A 23,443-nucleotide genomic window follows, 5' to 3' on the forward strand; every position below is an offset into this window, starting at 1 on the left:
CCGTCTATGGTATGTGAGCCTGGCGAGGAACGGGAAAACCCACGTGGGAATAGGGGCGAGCATAAGGCTGATTTGTGCGATGCGCTGTGAAATGCCATGCGATGATGGCGTGCAAGTTGCAGCATGCGTATGCTGGAGCCAGCGGATGGCGATTACGTCAGGCGAGCCATGACTCGCGCGACGGTTGCCTTAGTCAGCGCCCTCCAGGGCTGCTGCCTGGGCCCTGCCATACTGCCAGCGCCAAGCGTGCTACACGAGCACGGCTAACTACGTTCGGACATCTCTATACTTGGACACGATCATCCCCCTTACTACTGGCTGGGGACCACAGCTTCAATGCTGAGGACACTCTGTCGTCCAAATGGACGCACAACGTGGCGTGGCCGACGTGGTCTCGGTACGAGATAAACATCAGTCAACATCCGTCCAGCTTGGCCTGCAAACAGTGTCCGCCCCCCCCCCCAATCCATCACCGCGACGATGAGCCTCTGCCGCGGTCATGGGCGCTCTCTCAAGACTCTCATCACGATCGGCCTCGGCCTCATCCTCCTCACACAACTGCTCCAGCAGAAACATGGATTTGCCCACGCGAAAGTATTGAGACAGCGGGCCCAGGGGTCGCCCCGGTACCCCCGCGGATGTACATGTGGTCGCTCAGCCACTACCTGCCCGGCTGGATCGACAGGGCTGACCAGGACGTTGCTGATTACGACACCTGCCGCAAGAAACTACGGCATCCAAACTGGTCCCCGTTGACGGACGAGTGGGATTGTGAGAGGCTGTATTTTCCCCTCAGGGTGAGTCGAATCACTGGGCATGCTCCCATGAGCCTTTCGCAATAGCCATGGTGATTGCGTGGCGCACTAGCACAAGGGAGTTGTCTCACACTGACAGTCAGTTCCTTCTAGCCCATGATCCACACCGTCCGAGAAGTCAAGGCTCAGCTTTTATTCGAGCTCATCGCGCCAAATCGGTACATTGATAGTGAGAACAACACCGCTAACATCACTCTCACTGGCGGGCCGGAAGATGAGAACTTCGCAAGGAGCTTCATCGAGGAAGAGCTCCTGATCCACGACAACATGGACGATCTGATTCTGGTTCTGAAAGATATGCGCAAGCGGCGATCATGGGACACGCAGTCCGAAATCTACCCATGGATCCGCGATATACGAGACCTCTGGGGGAGCTGCTGCAAAAATATATGCGACTCGATGTGGTATAAATGTGACCGCCCATTAACAGATTATGTATGTTGTTCACAGCCATGCGCCACACATTCAACCTACGAGCTAACTTGTAGCCCTGCACACCCAGCCTAGGCAACAATGGAGCTACCTCGAATACCAACGGCTCAAGTACACGGGCATATACAACGAGACCGGCATGGCCCTGGTCACACGCCGCAGCCAGCGCGTCGCCAACAACCTCGACGAACTCGTCACCGCCTTCCGCGCACAGCCGCCCGTGTGGTCGACGCTCCCAGCAACAATGAAAATCTGCCCGTCGCCAGACCTTGCGCACCTGCGCGACAGGCGCATCCTGGCACTGCTGGGACAGGTCTGCCACAAGTATGAAGTAGCCGACCAACACCGTTCATGCAGCGGCCACGATGTCGACAAAATTGACCACCAGGGATCAACGCCAGACTGCTTTTATCATGGGGCAGCTGGCCCCGTCATATTTCGGCAACTTGTGGCGCCTCAAGGGGTCGAGGTCAGTCCGTATTTCCGAGCCTGGGTAATGGCTGATCCTCAAGGGGATGTCATGGGTACTTTGTCTTATTGGGAGCGCACTAGCGGGCGGCCGGTAGAGACTGACCCGGTGTTATTGCTGACGGCGTCTTGAAAGAGCGCATGGCTCTACCCCTGCGTCCATGGGCAAAAAGGCGTGGCAGACTACTAGGCGTCTGGCCAAGATATCGCCGAAGCACAAACAAGAATTGCTTGCATTCGCTATTCACGAGCCCCTGGATGTCCAAGAACATGTTCATGCGGCATTTGATGTGGAGACCTAAGGAGTTGCGAAAAGCTCGGATCATGATATTTGCCAGCCTGTAGGGGGTAGCTCCCAAATGTGTCCTCGACCCTGCTCAACCACTTTCCACGGCCTTTATGCAGAAGTGATAGACTACAATGGTATGCAAGAGCCGATCACTCTGCAGGACGTCCTGCAAAGTTCTCTCAATTGACCGTGCGTGGCTCGCAACTCGTGCGGCCATGAAAGTGTATGTGCCCCCACCCTGCAAGGTCTCATCCAAACTCTCAACCTCTCGGCTTCAAGCCATATTTCTACAACGGGCATATAGTCTATCGCCTACTTCTTACATCCCAGCCGCGCCGTCCAGCAGTGCCCGTCCATGTCACAAGCATTGTCCGGCGCCAGTTCCATGCAACATCAGCAGCACAAAGGCAGCCCTTGGCTGCCAAGAGATTCCCAGTATCAGGTGTCGAGGATGATAAGGCTCGCTTGTGGGTTGCAAAATCCTCACCCGCAACTCGTTATCGAGTGAGATTCTGCCTTGTTCTGATCATTCTGCCGCAAGCGCTCCACTCGAGGGCGCTATACGGCTGACTGTGCCAGCCCTAGCTCCGGGGCTTTCTATCCGCGACTTGGATCTCCCTTGTCAATATAGGCTGCAAGGCTGCCCATACTTCCGAATCAAGACCCTGGTACCCCGAGTCTCTGACCTGCATATCATCAGCTGCAGCATGCCCACTCCGCTTTTCGTCCAGTTGCCCCTCCCATAATAAAGATCATGGCCCCTCTCCGGCTACCGCTGAGTTGCCCCTTTTCTCAGGAGGAAGATCACTATTCTGCTATGAATCTACCCGGTAACCACGGTCCGCGAGATGAGTTCCGAAGACTCTGAAGAGGAAGAGCTGCGGTCAATCTCCCCAGCCGACGTTACGGTAGCCGTCTTTTGCGCTCTCGTAGAGGAGTCCACGGCTGTCAGGTACACGCTGGACGAGGAGTTGGCCTGCAGAGTCAGCGGCAGGCAGAGCTATGTATACACATATGGCAGGATTGGCGAGCACAAGCTCGTCATCGCGGAGCCGGTCGAGATCGGCCCGGTCAACGCGGCGCACTGCGCTGCGCACGTGGCCCAGCATTTCGTCAATGTCCGCCTCGCCTTGATGGTGGGGATCGGCGCGGGGATACCAGGCGGCAAGATCGACATCCGCCTCGGCGACGTTGCGATTGGCGTGCCCCGCGAAGACCACCCGGGCGTGATCCAGTACGACCTGGGAAAGTACGAGCAGGGCGACGCCTTCCGACGGATCGGCGCGTTGAACAAACCGCCTCGGATCCTGGCGAGCGCGATCCGCGCCCTCGAAGGCGATGAGCTGCGCGACAAGTTCCCCATGAGGAGGATACTGCGGCACCTTGGCAAGCAGAAGGAAATGTTCCGGCGGCCGCGGGATAGTGAGGATGTCCTGTTCGACGACACATTCTCCCATGTGCGCAGGGGCTCCGGCTGCAGTGCCTGCCTGGCTTCTGCCGACAAGAAGATTGTACAGCGCCCACCCCGCTCGTCGCCAGATCAGCCCATCACGCACCGGGGCCTCATCTTGTCGGGAGGTGGTGTGGTCAAGAACCCCGAAGACCGTGCGCGGCTTCGTCGGGGATATGAAAGCGCCATATGTTTCGAGATGGAGGCGGCCGGGATCGTGGACGAGCTGCCGTGTCTGGTGGTACGCGGCATCAGCGATTACGCCGACACGCACAAGCAGGACGGGTGGCGCGGCTATGCGGCAGGCGCTGCAGCAGCGTACTGCAAGGCCGTCCTTTTGAAGGTACCGGCCGACGAGGTGGAGGACTCTGTACGGATGAAGGACATTGTAGATAACGGTCAGTCGTGATGACTTCAGTCATCATCCGCCCAGGTCCATCATATATCATCATCATGCTGATTCGGACAGCGTCTCAGTCAATAAACTCCAGAAAACAGTCGAAGCCACGCATGCCATAGCGAGGCACACTCAGTCTACCACCCAAAATCTGCGCTCCAGCGATCAACTTGAGAAGATCCGACACTGGTTGAACCCGCCAGACCCGTCCACCAATCTGAACAAAGCGCGAGACCAGCACCAGCAAGGAACAGGCCAATGGTTTCTCGAGCACGAGTCATATACGAGGTGGAAGCAGGAGCGCAACTCCTTCCTCTGGCTGAATGGCATTCCGGGCTGCGGCAAAACCATACTAAGCTCGTCTATTGTGGCCAATTTGCAGCAGCACAGTGGCACCGGTCGGAACGTGCTCTACTTCTACTTTGATTTCAATGACTCTGCGAAACAGTCAGTGGAGGCAGCAGTCCGTTCACTTCTGTGCCAGCTCTATAGCAGAGGGTCAGATCGGCGGGCGGACGTGAACGCTCTTTACTCATCCTGTGGCCGTGGGTGTGATCAACCAGACAACATGTCGCTGCTCGGGGCATTCCGGAAAACACTAGAGCAGGCTGGCGAGACCTGGCTGGTGCTTGACGCGCTGGATGAGTGTCCTAAGCGTGATGACAGCTTTGCAGGTGGGCTTCTTGCCTGGATCCAAGGTCTTCTCGATGCCAGCTTGAACACGCATGTCGTAGTGACGAGTCGGCCCGAGCAGGACATTCAAGAAGCCGTCGAGAGCTGGGCAAGATCTAGTGATATCATCTCGCTGCGGACTAATCTTGTCTCAGACGACATTGCCTCTTATATAAAGGCGCAAACGAGGAGCCTGCCCCGATGGCAGACTCGGCGCGACATCCAAGAGCAGATTGAGGCAGCATTGGTCGAGAAAGCCAACGGAATGTAAGTCAGCGTGTCCGCGGCTCAAAAAAATGGTCGTCGTGTTCAAGGAATGCTGACTTAACAGGTTCCGCTGGGTGGCTTGCCAGTTTGACACATTGAAGAATTGCCTCAATCCTCGATCTGTGCACAGTGCACTGGCAAATCTTCCCCGATCTCTCGACGAGACTTATGCGAGAATACTGCAAGATATCCAACTCCGACCGGAGAACATGGCATATGCGAAACGGCTTCTACAGTTCCTTGTCTACTCGGATCGTCCTCTTAGGTTGGAGGAGGCTGTTGATGTGGTCGAGGTGGACCCATCGCGCCGACCACGATTCAGCCCCGGCGATCGGATGCCGCATCCTCAGGAAGTAGTCCGATATTGCTCCAGTCTCGTAGTTCTGGTGAAGCAGAAAGACGAGACAAGCGGGGCAGAAGTCATTGAGATACAACTGGCGCACTTCTCCGTGCAGGAGTACTTCCAATCAGACCGACTCGACCAGTATATTGCTGCAGACTTTGCCGCAGTTGTCGCCAGGGCGGCCATCGTAGAAGTCTGTCTTTCATACCTGATGGAGTTGCCTCGTACCCCTGATCCAAAAGAGGTTCGGGAAAAGTTTCCTCTGGCCCAATATGCAGCGCAGCACTGGGCGACCAATGCGGCAATAGTCGAAAGGGCAGACAAGGCAACCTGTCCGGTAGTGGAAGAGTATTTGTGTGACAAGCTGGCCTTCCCTTTGGGATGCGGGTTGTTCCGTCCTGACAAAAGCTGGATTGATCCAGACGTTTGGCAAGTCTCAGTGTCTGCTCTGTATTACGCAGCTCACAAAGGGTTTGTTCATACCGTCCAGAAACTTCTGGGCAAGGGGTTCGAAGTGAACGCTCAAGGCGGAGTTTACGGTAATGCTCTCCAAGCAGCTTCGTTTGAGGGCCACGAAGACACAGTGCGCCTGCTACTCGACAGTGGAGCACATGTCAACGCGCTCGGCGGATATTATGGCACTTCTCTTCAAGCGGCTTCCTGTGGGGGGCATGAAAACATTGTGCGGCTTCTGCTTCAGCGCGATGCCGATATTAATGCCGATGGTGACGGACGGTTTGACAATGCCCTCCATGCAGCTTCTTACGAGGGCCATGACACTATAGTCCGACTACTACTCGAAAATGGAGCTCATGTAAACGGACCAGGCCAGCCAAGTGCCTTTCAGTATGCGTGCAGCCTAGGACACTATGCCGTGGTGCGGCTTCTCTTGGACCACGGCGCCGATATAAATGAGCGAAACGGACCGTACGGCAGTGCTCTCAAGGCAGCTTGTTATTATGGGCGGGACAAGGTAGTGCAGCTCTTGATCGACTACGGGGCGGATGTGAACGTCCGAGAGGAGAACTCTAGCACCAGCCCGCTCTTGGCAGCTTCCATCAGCGGTCACGCCGCGACAGTGCGGCTGCTTCTGGATAATGGCGCCGACGTGGACCGAGTGAGGACCCCGACAGAAAATGCTGTCTATGCAGCTGCGTCTGGTGGGCAGCTTGATATAATGTTACTATTGATGGAGAACAGCACCCAGGAGCACCGCCATAATGCTTTCTGGGCAGCGTCGTTAAACGGCCACGACACGATTGTGCGATTACTCCTCGGGAAAGGGGCCGGAGTCAACGTGGTCAGTGCCTGGGGGAGCACTGCTCTTCTCGCAGCTTCCTCGCAGGGACACGAAGTAGTTGTGCGGCTGCTCCTTGACGCAGGCGCCGACGTCGACATGATCAGCGAGGAGACCACTGCTCTCCTTGAAGTTTCCTGGGGGTGGGGATACCCAGCGGTTACACGGTTACTCCTTGAGGCGGGCGCAGATATAAGTATCAGGAATGGCGGGCGGACCGCTCTCCACCTTGCCACCACACACGGCCATGTTGCCCTCGTGGAGTTACTGGTCCGCTACGGGGCAGCAATCGACGCCTCTGATGGTCAAGGGCGGACGGCCCTCATGCTTGCATGCGAAGGTGGCCATCCTGAGATAATTGATTTGCTCTTGGGCAAAGGTGCACTTGGGCAAAGGTGCAAGTGCCACGGCGGTTGACCTTGACGGGAAAGATGCTCTGTGGCAGGCGATGGCCGCACAAGACACTGCCTCGGAGAAACTGCTTCTCGCGGATGGCGCTATAATGCCGGAGGATATCCCTGTCGTTCGCACCTCACTCGGCACATGAGTCGTTTCCGGAATTCTTGTCCCCGACGACAGAGTTTTGTGGCTACAGCAGCATACCAGACCAGGTAACTTGATATGCCTATAAGTGAGGCACAGCCCGCCAATGCCTTTTCACACGACCGGTTCTGTCTGGCGGCCTTGGGGCAAAAACGTGACCTAAATCTTAAAGCTCTGCACGGGAGAAATTTCTTGAAGCCTTTCTTGTATGTCTCAGGGCGCCAGCATACTTGACGAGAAGCTGATCCTATGCTGAATACTAAGTGGAATCTTGGAGGGGCAGCGACCTACAACGCTGTTCAAGGAGGACTCCCTTCCCTTCTCTTTCGTCTCTTCCTCCTGCCATTTGTGCATTCTGAGAGCAGCTTCGACGGAAGTATACTATTTCAGGCCACTGCGCGTGCAATACGGCCGCAGAGAAAACCGATGTCACCGCGATTGGCTTGGCAATAAACTATGCAACCTCCTGGCTGAGCATTTTCGGGCGACATCTTTGGACAAATACATTTAGCTCCAACCTTTCTAGACCTCCGCTCTTTTCCTTCGTGCTCTCATTCACGGTGCATACGTCAACATGCCATTCCACCACTGGCACATTTTCAACCAACGACAAACTTATTATCTCTAATATAATTCTTGCCAATTCATGGGACATACGGTAATGAAAACGGTCGCATGTCTCGCCATGTTGCAGAACTATAGTGCGACGGCTAGCTCAGGCCGTACGAGAAAGAAGTGGTCGCATACCTCAGCTGCGTCTACGCGTGGCGAGTCGCTAAGTCTATAGGCGACAGAGTCCCTGCTTCTTCAGAGAAGCCGCCGAGGGCCTGAAGAAGCCCGGAAAGTTATAGTAGCGGAAGATGGGAAGTCGGGGGTCAGCTTGGTTGATGAAGATGTGGTATACTACGGGCGAGGTCGTCGTTATATCTGCGTGCGGTATCTAAGCTCGCGCTGTGAGGTTTTGGCGTCGAGTCAATTTGGATATAGGATATGTATTTGGGAATTGCGGAAAGACTTGCTATTCTGCGGTTCCGGGCAGCTCCCCGAAGGGTAATATGGCTCGGAGCTTTAAACCACGAGTTCTTGGTACTCTCAACTTTCTGTTGACCTTGAAGGATGAAGATGGACGGGTCATGGTTATCCGACTTGCAGAATACCTTTCTAAAGAGACTGGCTGAGGACAAACTAATCACTCTTCGCATACATATTTTGAGCCGTCCTTCAGCAAGTGCAAATTGAATCGGAATGAATGTAAATATAAGTTGTCCCACGGATTTGAGTCGAGAACCTGAATGGGCCAGCCGCGCAGGTTATGATGGGCCACGTCGCCTGTAGGAGCGTATCCGCCCTGTGCCCAACTCGTCCACCGGTGTTACAGTCCCAGGCCGGCCCAGACCGATCGGTCGGCATGGGGGTTGTAATAGAGTTTGATGTTGAATCATTCTTTGTCTACCCAAGACACTGTAATCCCAACCGTTCCACTCCCGAAGGGCCGCCCACAAAAAGTTAAAAGGATTGTCCCTGCCCTAGTAGAAGCATTCCCAGTCCTGAGTTATGCGGAACGAGTAAGGCTCCAAAATATTAGGTGGGCTGCAGAAATGCAGCGGGCTGCGCTTCCTACATGTCGACAGCAGCTTGGGGTCGCCCGGAGGCGGATTCGGGAACCCCAGCCAGGTCCACACCTCGATGTCGCCGCTGCCGCAGTTGCGCAACTGGAAGTAGAGGTGGGATGCGTCGTCTCGAAACTGGGTGACCGCGCCGCAGCCGCTGGCGGTGTTCAGCTTGACGGCCTTTTTGCACGGGTCCTGGCCGCCGATCCAAGCAAGATTGCTGCCGCCGCCGTGGCCTAAGCTGATGGAGCCGGCGGTACAGCTGTTGACCAGCGCCGCGGCGACGAAAAGGGCTGCGAAGGGCTGCATTGTTGCTGTCGAGGCTCGGTCGAGTTGTCATCGTTTGCGGAGCTTGGCGTGTTGCTGCTGTTATGGTTTGTTCCAGTGCTACACAACGACAACTAGTGATGATTTTTGAGCTGCATTTATATCGAGTCCCAAGACGACCGAGCGCCCTTCCTTTGACATCTGCTTTTAATGGAGACGGTGCTTCTGATACGGGGCAAAAGGATATGACGCTTTATCCGTCAAGGTTGTCAGAGTTCTCATGGTGGTGGCTTGGAGAATCAGTATCAACCTCTGTCAGCTCGTATCCTCGTCAAGCCGCTGAACACCACTGCGGCGCCTCGGTCTTAGCTCGGGAACTCCAACACTCGCCGCAGAATAATAATGCCCTTTGACGATGGTCGTTATATTGCCTTGTTCTGCAACGAGGTGCAACACATGGCCAAAGAAAGAGGCAACGTGGTTTTGGTAATGACAGGACCTAACAGTTTCAGATTCTCAACATCTTGCGCCTCGATGATGCTTTTGAAAGTCACATGGATTTCTACTGCACGTACGCGAACAGTGCCCCTTGTGCAGGTAGCACATTCGGCGAGGCAGGCCCCTTTTTGCAAGCGCTGTGAATAAGCTATCACGACTGTTGTTCGCAGACGATCCGCTGAGTAGGTACCCAGGAATCAGCTGATGTCGTAAGCAGGCAAGGTCTCGGATGCATGTTCTAGTCATGAAAAGGGTGCGTCTCGTAGGGCTCAGGAGCTATGTGACGACCGAGCCAGCAGGAGGTTGTTTGTGTTGCCAGGCCCTTGCAGAAGCGTGGCGTCTCGGTATACATGGTTTCCGGCGACGACGAGGGAGCTATCCAATATCTGGTGTCCGAGCTCAGCATCCTCAGCGACAATGTGCGCGCCCGCAGCTCCCCGGCCGACAAGAAGGACTGCATCCAGATGTTCCTCGGCCACACTGCCACAGGTCGCGAGAAGGCGGCTCTCATCGCCGTCCTCGTCGTCGTCTTCTGCGGCGACGGCAACCAACGACGCCGTCGCTAGGAAGGTCCACACAGGTCATCTTCACTAAGCTGCCTATATGGAGGCAAAGCACGGACTTTCATCATGCAAATTCCGTCAGTGGTGCTGGAACGAACAGACATTGTGCCACTGCGAGATCTGAGAGTATAGCCCGCATATTTCTTGGTGGTAAGGATTGTGCGAGCTTTGGTGATCAGGCAGACTATGCAAAACCCTTCAGCTGGCCTAATCCATCCGTCCAGCGAACATGGCAGCTCTTTTTGAGGCACCGAAACGGGTCAGAGCTGCAGTGTACCTTCGAGATAGTACCTTGGGGTGGGCTTAGCTAGTAATCTGTTGTCCAGCCATGAGACCTTCAAGATAGCATAACCCCTGACACGTGCTGTTCGTGAAAGGGAAACGGACTAGTGGGGCCCTTTGTATCAGGGCCTCGTTCGACCATGGCAATCGAGCACGTGCTCAGTATCTCGACAGCTGGTGGACACAAGCCAGACCGGTCTGCGCCAGTGCCCTCACACCACTATAGAGATATCTCGAGCGTGAGACAGATCGCGCGGTTTCGATCTGATATGCCATGGGGTGATTGGCGCTTTTCGAGTTCTGTCTGTGCGAGCCTGCCTCAAGGCAGAGGTGTCCTGAACTCTTGAGGCGAGTGCTGTTTCTAGGGTCCTGCCAATGTTCATTGGCCCCAAGGAAGAGTCATGCAGCGTAGCAAAGGCTTTGAGTGGACACAGAAGTCCAAGAGCGAGAGTTGGTAAGCATCCCCGGACTCGAGTTGCGAGCGGATACTGAGCTCCAAAGTCGTACCCCGGGCGAGGCAAAGGAGCTTGTTAGAATGACGAAGTAGAGCACGAGGGCAGTGAAGGCGCCGCCAGCCAATGAGGAGAGGCGATAGGCTGGTCCCACGAGCCGCTCCAGGCCTGCCTAGTGGCTTGACATGTGCAGTTCTGAGGAAGGCACGATCTGCCCCCTTGGCGGCTGCGCCAGGGGCCCCACGCCCCGCTTTACTGAGTTGCGGCTTCCGTCTCCGTCCGCCCACGTTGTCGGATCCGCCTCTCTGATTGGACCTTGGCCCTCTTCGTCAACGACAGGCCAATGCCTGTGCTCGACTTGCTCGCGTGCCTCGACCTCGCCATCAGCGCCCTCCAGGTCCTCCTCGTCGTGAGCGAGGCGCAACTGGCAGCCATGATGAAGGCCCCCTGCGCTGCGCTGTATTGTGCCTCTGCGAGCCAGTCATCCCCCACCCGCCGGCTTGGCCCTCATGCCTCAGTCGCAATGCCCAGAGCCTCCTCCACATCGCCTCTGTCGCACCTCGACACTGTTTCTTGAAAATCACTCGGCCCTCTTTCTAACGCTTCCAAGCCTTCTCCGCTGCTTGTACCAAGGGCTTCTTTGTTGTCGTCACCGACACGACCATCCTCTCGTCACCAACACGTATCAACCGTGGTAGTATCCCAGTCCTCGCCTTGAATCTCAAGGTCAATGCTCGCGTGACTAGCACCTCAACCATTCACCAGTCCGCCCGGGGACGCAGAGTCGGGCAAAACAACGACCAGAACCATCCGACAACCTCTTAACTAGAACACTATCCAAAGGAACACGTCAACTAGGCACCGTTATGATGCCGCGCCCATCCCTCCCCTTGACACCGAGCTCGTCGTCCGAGATCAAAGGCCAGGGCAACGCCACGGATCTCTCTCAACTTCAGATGGCCTTCGAACTCCCCCCATCAGCAATTGCCGGTAGTAGCAACGGCTCTCGTCCTGCAGATCAGACATCGTCCTCTTCAGTCTCTCCCAAGGCGACATATCCCGTCCAGCCGAGCGAGGCTGTCAAGGCCAGACGAAGATCGTCAGCAGCACAACAGCAGAAGGAGTCCTTCGCTCTACCTCCGCCACCCACGAGGTCCCGCAAGATCATCCAGATGAAGCCACAGACTCAAACCGAGCCCGCAGAGTCGACATCGTCAGCCAAGGCGAAAGCCAGTGCGAACACAACATCCAAGAATGCGCCTGATGCCGGGTCCAAAAAGAAGCAACCCTCCTCCACGAGCGCCGCCGGACGGAAAATCGCGAGGAAGACTGCGCACAGCTTGATTGAGCGACGGAGAAGGTCCAAGATGAACGAGGAGTTTGCCGTACTCAAGGGCCTCATCCCTGCTTGCACCGGCGACATGCACAAGCTTGCCATCCTCCAGGTCAGTTTCCTACACGACATGATATCCATGCACAGACACTAAACTGCTGTCTACAGGCTTCGATAGAATATGTACGATATCTTGAAGACTGCGTTGCAACCCTCAAGTCTCAGTGTGATGCCCAAGCCTCGCTCCCAACCCCAGCAGACTTCAGACCATCAGCACCACAGGACAGGGACCAGTACGACGAGGAGGAGGAAGAGGACACCGGCGATGTCGATGCCCAAGAAGATGTGGAAATGACTGGTGCAGCTTCCACTCCTGTCACCGCAACCCACAGCCGGTCACCACCGACGATCCTTCAGCACGACAGCGGGCTCCAGTCCCAGCGCCCGTCTATCTCACCGGCGCTGCTAGCTCAGGACGTTCTTCAGAGGCAGCAGTCGTACTCGTCGGTCTCGACGGCCGATCGCCGCCACTACAGCGTGTCTTCCAGCGTGACATCTCCAATGTTTCATGGGCAGGGCCACGACTACGCCGCGAGTATCGGCTCCATATCGCACTCGGCCCTCACAAGCCCCGCGTTGATGCCCCAGCAAGAGGACCACGAAGCGACTGCAGCTCTGCTGATGCTCAACGCTGACCGCCGGGGCACATTCAGCCAGAGCAATGCGGGCAGGGGGATGAGTGTTCGGGACCTTTTGAGCTCTTGACCCCGCTGTTTATCCCCAACTCCCTCCCATATGCCTAGTTGTCGATCGCAGGCTGTGGGTCGCAGCCGCCGTGCGGATTATTTGCTTTGACTTGACTTTTGGGGGTGTTCCATGCAGGCAACCGCCTCGACTTTGGGCAAGGATTCTGGGTTGTAATTTGCAGCAATTGAAAAAGAAGCGTTGGCGTTTGGGGGCGTAGACAGGAAAACAGTGTACTGCATTTCTAATGCCAGTGATTCGGAATCAAGAGCCTCTTTGCTCATTCTTTGTGTTCCCATTTTGGTATCTGCAGACGGGGGTGGCCCACTGGGTCCTCCACACCGTGAACGGCAGATCTTCATCTGATCTCATATTAGCCCATGGTCCCTCCCTGCAACAGTCCATCTGCTGTGGCACTCGGGACGAACTGTTTGCAGGGCGATGCGAGTTGTGTGCAACAACTTCTGCAGCACATGCAGGTTTCCATTGAAAGACCCTTAAAACCGCTGAAAATTTTCAGAACAACTCCGGTCCGATCGGCTCGAGGCCACTACATTTGCAAGCATGTTGAGACTTATCCCGTCCAATTACAAACATTGCAGTCCCTTTTCTAGTTTTCATGGATCTCCGTCCCCAACCTCTGTGGAAACGGCATTTCATCCTCCGCAGAACGCGAGGCAATCTCCCAGACTTCTCAGAAGTGCATAGTGGTCCGCGGGTACTTTCTTCGTGCAGTGAACGGGGGAGCCCTGGGTCCTCGACAGCGCGCCTAGTGCTGTGCGCTGGGATCCGTGAACGGGTCCTGGCCATGGGCAGCGGGAGCGGCGGGGGGAGGAGCCGAAGCGGCGGCGGCCATCTTGTTGCTCTTAGCAATCTGGGCGGCCTCGTGCTGGGCCCGGATGCGCTTCTGCTCGCGCGAGTCCTTGCAGCACAGGAAGATCATGGTGCCGCAGCCGGTGACGAAGACGACGAGCAGGAAGATGGTGATGACGAGGCCGTCGGTGGTGGGCATGTTGCGGCGGACCATGCAAATGTCGATACCCTTCTGGTCCTTCATGCAGACATTGGCCGAGTCGCAGACCTGGGTGACCATCGGGGTGGGGAAGCAGGTCCGGCTCGTCTGGGCGCCATTGACGACGCTGGTGCAGGTCGTGATGGTAATTGTCGTGTCGGTGCTGCACTGGATTGAGGGGACGAAGTTGGAGTCGGCACGGGCGGCAAGCACGGGTGCGTCGGTGATGTCTGTAGATTTGGTTAGTTTGTGGAATTGTCCTGCGGGAAAGGGTGACCAAGGTGACTGGTCCGCCTTGAAAAACGTACAGGGCATGCTCTCCAATCCTCGGATACGGAGCTCGGCGCCCTCAAGACCCTGCTCGCACTGCTTGAGCACGAGACCGGCCCCAATGGCCGTGTCCTCGGTAGAGCAGCCAGCGTCGAAGAAGCACTGTGTGACTACGCTGACGGTGGCATCCTTAGGGACGCTGGCGAGGCAGAGGCTGAGCTTGGCAGCATCACCACAGGCGGCCATGGCGGCGAGCTCGTCGCTGCGAGCCAAGAGACACTCTGCGCGATCGGGGGACGCGTTGGCGACAGAGAAAAGGGCGAGAAGCCCGAAAGAAAGCGCGGTCCGGCCAAGTTGGTACATGGTGGGCGGTTGGATTGCGGTCGGGTGTCGAAGAAGGAGGGGAGTCGCTGGTTGCTGGAGAAGAGGTGGAGGGCGATTGGCCGGCCAGAGGAAAAGGGGGCTGGCGATCGTGGGGTCGGTGAGGTTTTAGACGTCGTGGAAAAGGCCTGGCCTGCGCGAGGAGGCTGATGGAGAAGAAGGGGGCGGAGAAGAGGGAAGAAACACGAGATGTCCGCAGCAGGACCAGGGCCACTCACGAGGGAGGAAGAGGACGACACCAGCGGCAGTGAGGATGAGGGCTGAGGAGGAGTGAGATTCAGCCGGGCTGGGCTGAAAGTCTGCGAGACGGACGGGCGGCGCTGGGAGGGGAGTGAGTGGCTGCTGGAAGGAGCCCGCGCGGCCGGGGCCCTGCGCTAGGCTGCTTTGGACGGCTCGCATAGGGGCATTGCTGTGCCTCTGCAGGCGCCTCAGCTTCGTGAAACTCTGGGTCCAGGGTCCTGCACTAGACAGCGACGTTGCTCCAGTCTGTCCCACAGGCCCCCCCTGCCCATCAGATGGAGGGAGGGATGCGCGCCAGGCGTGTCTCCTAGGATCGCGGAGGATTTCCAGGGCGTCGGTCGACTTTTTGTCTGGTCGTTCTTCCTAGGCCATGCAGACGAAGGCTCGTCTTCACCCACTCCTAGAAGCATCCTATTATTGTGGCATGGTCCAGGGCCGGGTGCCACACAAAATCTGCCGTGTCAGAAGCCAAGTCAGGGGGCTGACGGCTCACCCGCGCCATATTTAGACCAACGCCAAAATCACTGGGTCTCTGTGGCCCACTTGCGCAAATGGGAAAGTGTGCATCCCCAGTTGATATAGCCACCTGGATTCTGGTATGTACCCTGAATGGCCGACTCGCCGACACGACCCTGATGGTGAACTCACACAGAATGATGTCCCCATCATACCTCGTCACATTTGATAACGTCGGTCCAAGAATATCTCTGGGAACAGGAACGGGGCTAGCCCTCGCGAGTACCCAGAACCGACTTCAAAGTCTGGACGGGGACAGTCACCAGCGTCATTAGTCGCAATATCTCACTAGTCGGTCAAAGTTAGTTGATAACGGATAAGACAGGACATTGGACAGTTTGACAACACCTTCTAGGGTCAGTCTCGGACGCTGACGAGTAGGGGTTCCCTGCTAAGCATGTGAAAGTCCGACGACCTGTGGGTGGTGGGCATCTTTATAGTTGTTATGAGATATCCTTGCTTTGTGATCATTGCTAAAACACTCGAGCTGCATGCGCCAGCCTGGCCGTGTTAAGCTGAAATCCTATACAGCGCCAAGTACGAATGCCGGTAGATCATATGCCAGAACACACCTTGAGTTACGAGAATTTGGTGCTTTTCCAATATGAGATCATTGCAAAACTGCGAATGGTGGTGTACTGGAACGAACCTGATAAGACAAACAGGGGTTTACCTCTTGGCGCAGGGCTTTGTTCCGTTCACTAGCGGCAACACCAATGAGGTACCCTCTGGAGAAGATCAGTAGGGTTGTTCCCAGCCTGGCGGATGTTAAAGGGGCAGCATGAATGTCAGGCCTGGGTGATTCAAGCTTGAAGTTCAAGACTTGATGCCCTTTCTCAGTGTTGTCTCGAGGGTGGCTGTTCAATGGCCTACAATTGTAAACTAGCTTCTAAACCTTCAGATAGCACCGACAATAGCCCCCAGGCCTGACTTATATGCGAGCTCTTCATCCGAGCCATTCCGCCGACTAGATAACCAAACGACTGATCTGACCCCCTTCGCCATCCAACTAGTGATGACACTAGCGAACGGAACAAGATAAACCTGCATTATCATTTCAAAATAAAAGGTCTGCGTGGCGTCATAACCTTCCTCTTTTCGCGACAAGAGCGGCGTAATTCATGCCATTCTCCATTAGGAACTTGACCGCAAGGCTGTTGACCATGGCGGTAAGGTGTCTATTCATAACACGTGCTAGTCCTCACAGAACAGAGACACGGGCTTTCCGCACTGCACTTTTGCACAACCAGCGGCGAGGTGGCTTCATAGGCATGACTGGCGTGGAAAAACGTCCGATCTCGAGTCCAAGACACACATTGAACTCTACTCAAGCAGGCATGGGAGAAGGTAAAGACGATGAAAGTGCCGCCTGGATCCTCCTGCAGTCATAGTGCATGCCCGGACCACATGCGAGGTATATCAAATACTGCAACGGCGTTTAGCGTGACCGTGGTCGTGGTTGAGTAAGACACAATTAGTATTCCTGTTCCACAATTGCTGGGGCTGCACCGGCGTGACCATGTCTGCTTTGCCCGTCTTCGAGAGACCTCGGAAGAGGGATGTGAATGGACAGCCCTGTGCTCCAGTTCATATCTGTAGGCAATCGCACCGGTTTGAGCATAGTATGGATGTCACATGATCCATGTTAGCAAACATTGTCCTGCTTCCACATCAGCTACTCATGGGACATACCCTGCTCTTTCACCAGCGCCGCCCTGAGACCTATATTGCGTTCTGGATGACAAGGTTGCTTGAGCGTGCACACATACCTTAAGGTAAGCTCGAGTACTTATATGCATGTCTGTTTGAGACTAGTGGGGCATGACAGACATGGCTTGCCCTCCACAGGGCATGCACACCTGCTCAGCTGAACATGAATGGGCCCAGAGAGGTCTTGAAGTCATCAACAGATGTCCCTTGCATCTCAAACAAAAGTAGTAAAGATGAGCTGCACTCTGAACCTTGCTGTGTTGCTCGCCTGAACCAACCATAGAAGGTGGTATCAGGCAGGCTCACGACGATGGCACTGCGAGCGTTGCAGTGGCTGCCTGGGGCGGACTGGAGCAGCACTGTGCCCGATTTGGCAGGAGCCCGTCGCTGGCGCTCCCCTCTGCACGCGCCTGCCACCGAGGCCGCCCACTCACTTTTGACTGTCTCTCCGGTAAAGGCTACGTCATCAAGGATACCCTTCCCTTTGGCTTTCGGCTGGACCACATTCCTGTTTTTCACATATAAGATCATCCTCTGCTCCCGCGTACACGCGTGTGTGTCTAGCCCACTGGCTGCTCACACAGATATCCTTTCATGAAACGACCACCTGCGAGCTGTCCCAACCCATCCGCAAACACCATCCTCAGACACCCAAGCATACTCAGTACCTCGCCCTTACTCAAGATGCCTCTCGTCGTGCCAGACCTCGCCTCCTCGAGCTCGGAAGACCGGAACCAGGAGTGGACCACCAAGCTCGTCGGCAAGACCGTCAACGACGACGGCCATAGCGAGACTGTACGTTTCTCATCCCCCCTCCCTCCGTCCTGTGCCTACTCTATCTAGAGCTTCCCGGACAGAGGAGCTGACCAGCACCCACGCCCTCGTGCTTCTCTAGAACTTTTGCAAGAAGGACCTCCCCGAGAACTGCCGCGTCCTCACACCCGGCGCCATGGCGACCAGGGACTTCCGGCCCGACCGCCTAAACGTGCACGTCAAGGAGGATGGCACCGTCAGCCACGTCTACCACGGCTAGACGACGAGGAAGAGTAGGAATTTCGCTGTTTGATGACTTTTCAAAATTGGAGCGGCTCCAAGAGAGCTCTCCAGGTAGTAAAGCGATAGTACTTCCAATAAATTTCGCCATTTGCAAAGCAAGATCAATGGAACACAGCAGGACGTGAGCTATCTGCCATGGTGATTGTTCCGCGACCAGATGCCCCATGATTGAGCCTACGTACTCTACTTAGTGTTGTAGGCTTCTCCAGCAGATCCCCCCACCTCTAAAGCTCCCGCCCGACCCGTCACTCCTTGCTCCGCCCCGCTAGAGTTAGAGTAAGAGTAAGGGGGGCGGAAAGGTCGCGCCCCACCTCCCTCACGGCACTCGCTCTTTATCGATCAGCACAACCGGGCCCCTGATAAGCCGGATAACGGAGAACTACCCCTCCAAAACCCCTTCTCCAGGCCATCGCAGCAGCGGCAGCAGCAGCAGCAAGTCAACCCCGCCAAAAGCTCAGGTCCTTGGTACCACGACGCGTCTCAATCCGTTCGCCGCCGACGACAAACACGTTTCATACGCGCACACGAAGGCCAACAAGCACGACTAGGGACATTTTCATACGGAGCATTGCCAACAAAGCCCGGCACTGTGATCACCCTCCAAAACCTCAAAAAAAAAAGGAAAAGTCGCCCATCATGTTCAAAAAAGAGTCAGTCTGGCTTCCCTGCCTCCGTCCTCTCCCCGATTTACATCCACCCGTCGCGACCAGCAAGCAAGCTTCATCCCAAAATTCCTCAATGGAAGCAAAGATGTTGCCGGTCCCAAGTTGGAGCCCCACGATTGCGCCGCCTGCGCCCGCTGAACCCCAACATCTCGCAATCAAAAGAACGATGAAGAAAAAACCACAGTCACACCAAACGAGCCAGCAAAGCTAACATGAACGCTTCACCCCTTAGCCTCCAAGCCGCCCCCAAGCAGAAACTAAAATCCTCGGTCCAGCGGTCCCTCCGAACCTCGCTGCTGACGAGCTACCCGCTGCTCGAGCAGCACATTGACGAGATCATGCCGAAAAAGGGGTCCCTCGAGTCGATGAAGCTGCCCTCGGTCGACCGGTGCACCCTGTACGTCATGGACGGCCAGCCCTTGTTCTGGCAGCAGGACACCAACACGCTTCTGCCTCACCTGAAGCTCGTCCACCGATTTCCCCAGGCCTTCCCGAGCATACGCATCGACCGGGGGGCCATCCGGTTCGTGCTCAGCGGCGCCACCCTCATGGCGCCAGGCCTGACCAGCGCCGGGGGCCGGTTACCCCGTGACGACGGCCCGCCACCGGGCACGGGCCCCGGACTGGAGGACAAGCTGGACGAGGAGGAGCGGTGGTCGAGGGAGCTGGAGAAGGGGGAGCCCGTGGTCATCCGGGCCGAGGGCAAGACCGAGGCCTGTGCGGTGGGACTGCTGGTCGCGGGCACGAGGGACGTCAAGGAAAAGGGAAAAGGTCCCGTGGTGGAGGAGGCGCACTTCCTGGGCGACGGCCTGTGGAGGCTAGCGACGGATTGAGGTGCGGCAGAGGCGCGAGATGAGTCTTGCAAGAACGGTCTTGCTTGTTGTACCAATAGTCTCAATAAGGAAGAGTGGGCTGGGGCATAAGCATATTGCATCGGCAGACATGTATGCGGTTCCATACCGGGGGACTCCGAAAGCACGGTTCAGCAAGCTTTCCTGCAAGACTGCTGGGAGATGATCCGCTGCCATCTACGGCCAAGACCCATGATCATCCAGGAACAAACACAACCGAAAAGCTCACGTATATACGCAGATCATGCATGAATGAGCATTAAATCCAAATGTTTATTTACGCCATTCTGGCGAGTGTTCTGCGGCAGCCACCCTCTTCTTGACTCCTTACATGGCACCCTGGCGAAGATCATGGAGATTCTTCAACTTCTGCACAACGCGCTTAGAATCGGATAAATCCACAAGGGCCCACCGGGCGCCGCGGAATAGCTTCAGAGCGATCCAAATGAGGAGAAAAACAAAGATCTGCATGAATAATTAGCAAATGCTCGGGACTCATTCCCTGACAAGACATGTTTCTGTGACCATAAAAGGATGAAACTCAGAAGGAAGGTACCCACAATAAGATAATTCGACAGAAACGGCTCGACGTGGAATTTTGGCTGCTTCCAGAAGTACGCCATGTTACAAACAACGAGCAGGGCAAGACATCCTGCTAGGCCCATGTATGCTGTGAAGGGCTGCCCATGGCTACGATACGGGTAATCGTTGTCCTCATAGTTCCATCGTCTCACCTGAGAGACCCTGGCTAGCTCGAGAGCGCCATGATGGCGTTTGATGCTGTGAGACGATTAGAAACTTGAGCCCACCGCGAACGGGAAATGCTGCCGCTCATGCAAGTCGGACATGGATAATGATCTCAAAGAGCTGCCAAAGTCCTCTTACGGTAGTATCAGGAAAGATCAGAACATACCAATAGTAAAACCGCAAGAAAGCCAGGCACTCACAGGCCCAGACGATGAAGACACCAGCTGTCCCCATGCTTCCCAACACTTCAACGAACTAGCTCACACGCCATAGCCATCGATTAGTCCTCGCGCCTCAGGTGTCAGAGTGCTTGTCACTTACGATGGTTATTGCGGATGTGGCATCATCGTCGCCTTTCATATTGAGGAATGGAACCCAGATAAATGCCATGGAAGAAAATATCATGGCACGCATTGGAACCTTTTGCCGATTCGTCTTGCCGAACCACGCCACAATCCTCACCACAAGCGGTTGACCAGGGCCCCGGTCCAAGCGAGTCGCCAAACCAAACATGCTCCTCGAAGCGACATACAGGTTGGTCATGGCACATGTAACGGCTGTGAAGACAAGGAATGCGTTGAAAACGTTGGCAAGATGTGGTATGCCAGACTTTGCTGCGATGGCGACAAAGGCACTGCTGCTTTGGGACGCTGGGGAAGTCTCTTGGCAGGTAGGGTCTTGTGCCCAACTGAATCTGGGCAGGGAACAATCATCTCGTCGAATGTTGAAGCTGATCAGCACTCCGCACAACGTGTAGGCGAAACAAACCAACACAGGTATCCAAATGGATGACCAACGAACGGTGGTCCCGATCAGGGAAGCCGATGCAGACTGTCGCGACAAACCGGACGAGATTCGGTCAATGTGTTTGGGCCATCGAACCTCCAGGGCAGACGCGGCGACAATCTCGATGCCGACATACGAGAATGCAACAATGGACATGGAGAGCCTGAAGTTGATAAGATTATCCGCTTTGTACCTGCAGACGGAATTGGCTACTTACAGAAACGCACTAAACCAGTCAGACACCGCGTTCTTGTCATAAGTGTCGAATGGGTCGTCCCAATCTAACAGTTCCATAAGCTGCGGGACAAAATTGCGACAGGCGACATGGTGACCTACAATCGGCTCTTGCGCCAGGCGATGAGCTTACTGTGGCCAATTAGTAATATTCAGGAGTTCCAGCATGTCCTGACTTACCCGAGCCGCTGATTGCGAGCAGGAAGACGATCATGATTCCCAGGAAGACCACTTTGAGGGACCCTGTTACCAGTTCGACCCACCCATATGTCTGGATAATTCATGTCCGTCGGTCAGTAGAGGCTAACTGAGTACTGCCGAAATTTATGTTTCACCTTGATATCCAGCGCGTTGAGGACGGTTAAGACGACAGGCACCAACAGAAAAATTGCGGTGCCGTCGATGACCTTGTCTCCAAAGCTCCAGAGGTGTACCTCGGCAGCTGCGGTCACGATGATAGCCGCAAAGGAGACCGAGTAGGTGAACCTGTACGAACCATGTGAGTGATCATTGCCACATGATGCTTCCGCCCGAGATATGTGGGCGGACGGATTCAAGAGAACTCACCAATACGTGATGCCTACAGCTATGCCAAGTTCGACATCGACGAACTCACTGACATACAAAGAAAGCGCACCAGGAACGGGCCATATGCATAGCATCTCGGTGATGCATTGCATGACAGCCCATGCCAAGATCCCAATCAAAAGAAAGGACAGCAGTACAACTAGAGGACCCCCGAGCTGCAGGATCTGGCCACCTTTCCAGTAGAGGCCTGTCCCAAGGGTTGCGTTGATTGTGATCATCTGTTCAAACGTTTAGTTGAGAAGCCAACTATCATATTGGAGCTTTAAATTGTCGATCCACTTACGAAGAGGTGACTTCCGCGAAGCTCCCGCTTTACCGTCCTGTCTGGACTCGGGAATATGACGACAGTCTTGACGTTTCCCGAAGCAGTCGCTGAGCCCAAAACTCCAAGATCGCCTTCTACTAAAGTGCTCGGCGTGTGGGTTGAATTTGCAGAGCTTGGAGACAAGAAGCTCCCGGACGGGCCGGGAAGCAGGAACTCATTATTGACCGTGTCGCGTGAACTGGTGGGAACACGCGCCGGGTCTGCACTACTGGGTGACAAGGAAGAGGCCTGCTGGCTTTGGGTCCTGTCCAGACCTTGCTCGGGTTGGTCTGACTGCCCAGATGGGCGCCGTGGCTCTAATGCTAGCTCTTCAGCATGGACAGAGCGTGTCGAGCCGGTGTCGGAAGCCAACTGGAAGCGCGGGAGCCAGTCAGGCATCCAGCCAAAGTCATGATGGTCGTCGTGTTGTTCCATGCTGCAACGCGGGGAAGGATCGAGCCGCGGGCCAAATTGCTAGCCACAAGACCAAGATGGGTGTTCATGTCAAGCGTCAAACGTCGAGCGTCCAAGTAGCTGGGTGGTTCAAGATGTGCCCGTTCATGAGCAGCTCCGCAGACTGTTCAAAGGCATCGACTACAGGACTGGCCCAGAGGAGGCGAGCTGTCGCCTTCAGCTGAGCGCGGCCCTCGTGTGCATGGACAGGGGGTGGTTTGTCTATCTTCTGCGTAGTGCATAGCCACCCAGCGGCAGTCCGTCCCGTGCCCTGGTCGGCACCCTGGTACGGCCCCCAACTTGTGCCGCCCGAAGATTGGATGAAGCCAGCATCAAGCTGAGCAGTGCGTGAGACGGATAAATAGGGCAGCTTCCTGGCACTCTGCCGAGCCTGCCAACGGTGACAGCGGGCCTCGGATCGTGGGGTCGTCTGTACCAGGCGACGTCATAGCGTCTCGACGGCTCGGGCGCTGGCTTGGGGGCGTATTGAGGCAGCTTCCGTGTGGTTCATTTGGTTAGGTACGAGGCATTAGCGGCAGCCTGTGCATCTCATGCCAAACAGGACTCGGTGAGCCGAGCAGGAGAGTGGCGAGTACAAGTCTGGGCGGAAACAGTTCGAGGCAGCCTTGGGACGCTGGAATAGATCAGTTGGGTGGTAGTGCTGGTCCCGATCTGGCCGACACCATCTGAGAGTTGAGATCCACGGATGACCAGAGGGCACTGCCCATCCTCGATCGGGCTACAGGGCCTGACTACAGTAGTACATCCGTGCTCCACAGGGCAACCAGGGACCTCGGTCGTGGCTTCCGCGGCGGGTCCTTCCCGCCCGCTTGGAGCGCTAACTGAGGGACCAGACGCTCACGACTGTAAGTACACTAGTAACCTGGATCCACATGATGGCAAGCTGC

The 23,443-nt window shown here is 55.7% G+C and overlaps 9 protein-coding genes across 9 annotated transcripts; 6 read left to right on the top strand and 3 right to left on the bottom strand.

The window, feature by feature from the left end:
- Positions 1–291: 291 nt before the first annotated feature.
- On the top strand, positions 292–2,172 carry B0I36DRAFT_330940 (uncharacterized protein). Its single transcript, XM_046154907.1, has 5 exons — positions 292–447; positions 486–626; positions 659–797; positions 909–1,250; positions 1,318–2,172. The coding sequence occupies exons 1-5, from the start codon at positions 362–364 to the stop codon at positions 1,846–1,848; spliced, it is 1,239 nt and encodes a 412-aa protein (XP_046009797.1). The 5' UTR covers positions 292–361; the 3' UTR covers positions 1,849–2,172.
- Positions 2,173–3,011: 839 nt separating this feature from the next.
- Positions 3,012–6,703, top strand: B0I36DRAFT_219141 (ankyrin repeat-containing domain protein; the record flags this gene model as incomplete). The annotated part of the gene is made up of 3 exons (XM_046149010.1): positions 3,012–3,852; positions 3,953–4,790; positions 4,855–6,703. Coding segments are annotated over 3 exons (3,528 nt in total), but the record flags the coding sequence as incomplete, so codon positions are not given.
- Positions 6,704–8,215: 1,512 nt separating this feature from the next.
- B0I36DRAFT_433991 (uncharacterized protein) lies at positions 8,216–8,892 on the bottom strand (the record flags this gene model as incomplete). The annotated part of the gene is made up of 1 exon (XM_046162682.1): positions 8,216–8,892. One exon carries the CDS (start codon positions 8,890–8,892, stop codon positions 8,500–8,502), a length of 393 nt encoding a protein of 130 aa, XP_046009799.1. The 3' UTR covers positions 8,216–8,499.
- Positions 8,893–9,592: 700 nt separating this feature from the next.
- B0I36DRAFT_366127 (uncharacterized protein) lies at positions 9,593–9,914 on the top strand (the record flags this gene model as incomplete). The annotated part of the gene is made up of 2 exons (XM_046159242.1): positions 9,593–9,601; positions 9,678–9,914. 2 exons carry the CDS (start codon positions 9,593–9,595, stop codon positions 9,912–9,914), a joined length of 246 nt encoding a protein of 81 aa, XP_046009800.1.
- Positions 9,915–11,514: 1,600 nt separating this feature from the next.
- Positions 11,515–12,743, top strand: B0I36DRAFT_366128 (uncharacterized protein; the record flags this gene model as incomplete). The annotated part of the gene is made up of 2 exons (XM_046159243.1): positions 11,515–12,090; positions 12,147–12,743. The coding sequence occupies 2 exons, from the start codon at positions 11,515–11,517 to the stop codon at positions 12,741–12,743; spliced, it is 1,173 nt and encodes a 390-aa protein (XP_046009801.1).
- Positions 12,744–13,491: 748 nt separating this feature from the next.
- B0I36DRAFT_366129 (uncharacterized protein) lies at positions 13,492–14,367 on the bottom strand (the record flags this gene model as incomplete). Its single annotated transcript, XM_046159244.1, has 2 exons — positions 13,492–13,964; positions 14,043–14,367. 2 exons carry the CDS (start codon positions 14,365–14,367, stop codon positions 13,492–13,494), a joined length of 798 nt encoding a protein of 265 aa, XP_046009802.1.
- A 2,913-nt stretch (positions 14,368–17,280) lies between these two features.
- Positions 17,281–18,006, top strand: B0I36DRAFT_330948 (uncharacterized protein). The gene is made up of 2 exons (XM_046154908.1): positions 17,281–17,646; positions 17,747–18,006. Exons 1-2 carry the CDS (start codon positions 17,446–17,448, stop codon positions 17,882–17,884), a joined length of 339 nt encoding a protein of 112 aa, XP_046009803.1. The 5' UTR covers positions 17,281–17,445; the 3' UTR covers positions 17,885–18,006.
- A 512-nt stretch (positions 18,007–18,518) lies between these two features.
- On the top strand, positions 18,519–19,702 carry B0I36DRAFT_330951 (PUA domain-containing protein). Its single transcript, XM_046154909.1, has 2 exons — positions 18,519–18,557; positions 18,805–19,702. The coding sequence occupies exons 1-2, from the start codon at positions 18,544–18,546 to the stop codon at positions 19,403–19,405; spliced, it is 615 nt and encodes a 204-aa protein (XP_046009804.1). The 5' UTR covers positions 18,519–18,543; the 3' UTR covers positions 19,406–19,702.
- On the bottom strand, positions 19,703–22,706 carry B0I36DRAFT_330956 (amino acid permease-domain-containing protein). Its single transcript, XM_046154910.1, has 10 exons — positions 22,062–22,706; positions 21,758–21,996; positions 21,526–21,676; positions 21,371–21,461; positions 21,293–21,322; positions 21,174–21,237; positions 20,492–21,119; positions 20,337–20,425; positions 19,984–20,203; positions 19,703–19,888 (listed from the first exon to the last, which is right to left on the bottom strand). Exons 1-10 carry the CDS (start codon positions 22,515–22,517, stop codon positions 19,751–19,753), a joined length of 2,106 nt encoding a protein of 701 aa, XP_046009805.1. The 5' UTR covers positions 22,518–22,706; the 3' UTR covers positions 19,703–19,750.
- Between the last annotated feature and the right edge of the window lie 737 nt (positions 22,707–23,443).

This window comes from Microdochium trichocladiopsis (assembly GCF_020744255.1).
Source record: "Microdochium trichocladiopsis strain MPI-CAGE-CH-0230 chromosome Unknown B0I36scaffold_8, whole genome shotgun sequence".
Taxonomy (NCBI): domain Eukaryota; kingdom Fungi; phylum Ascomycota; class Sordariomycetes; order Xylariales; family Microdochiaceae; genus Microdochium; species Microdochium trichocladiopsis.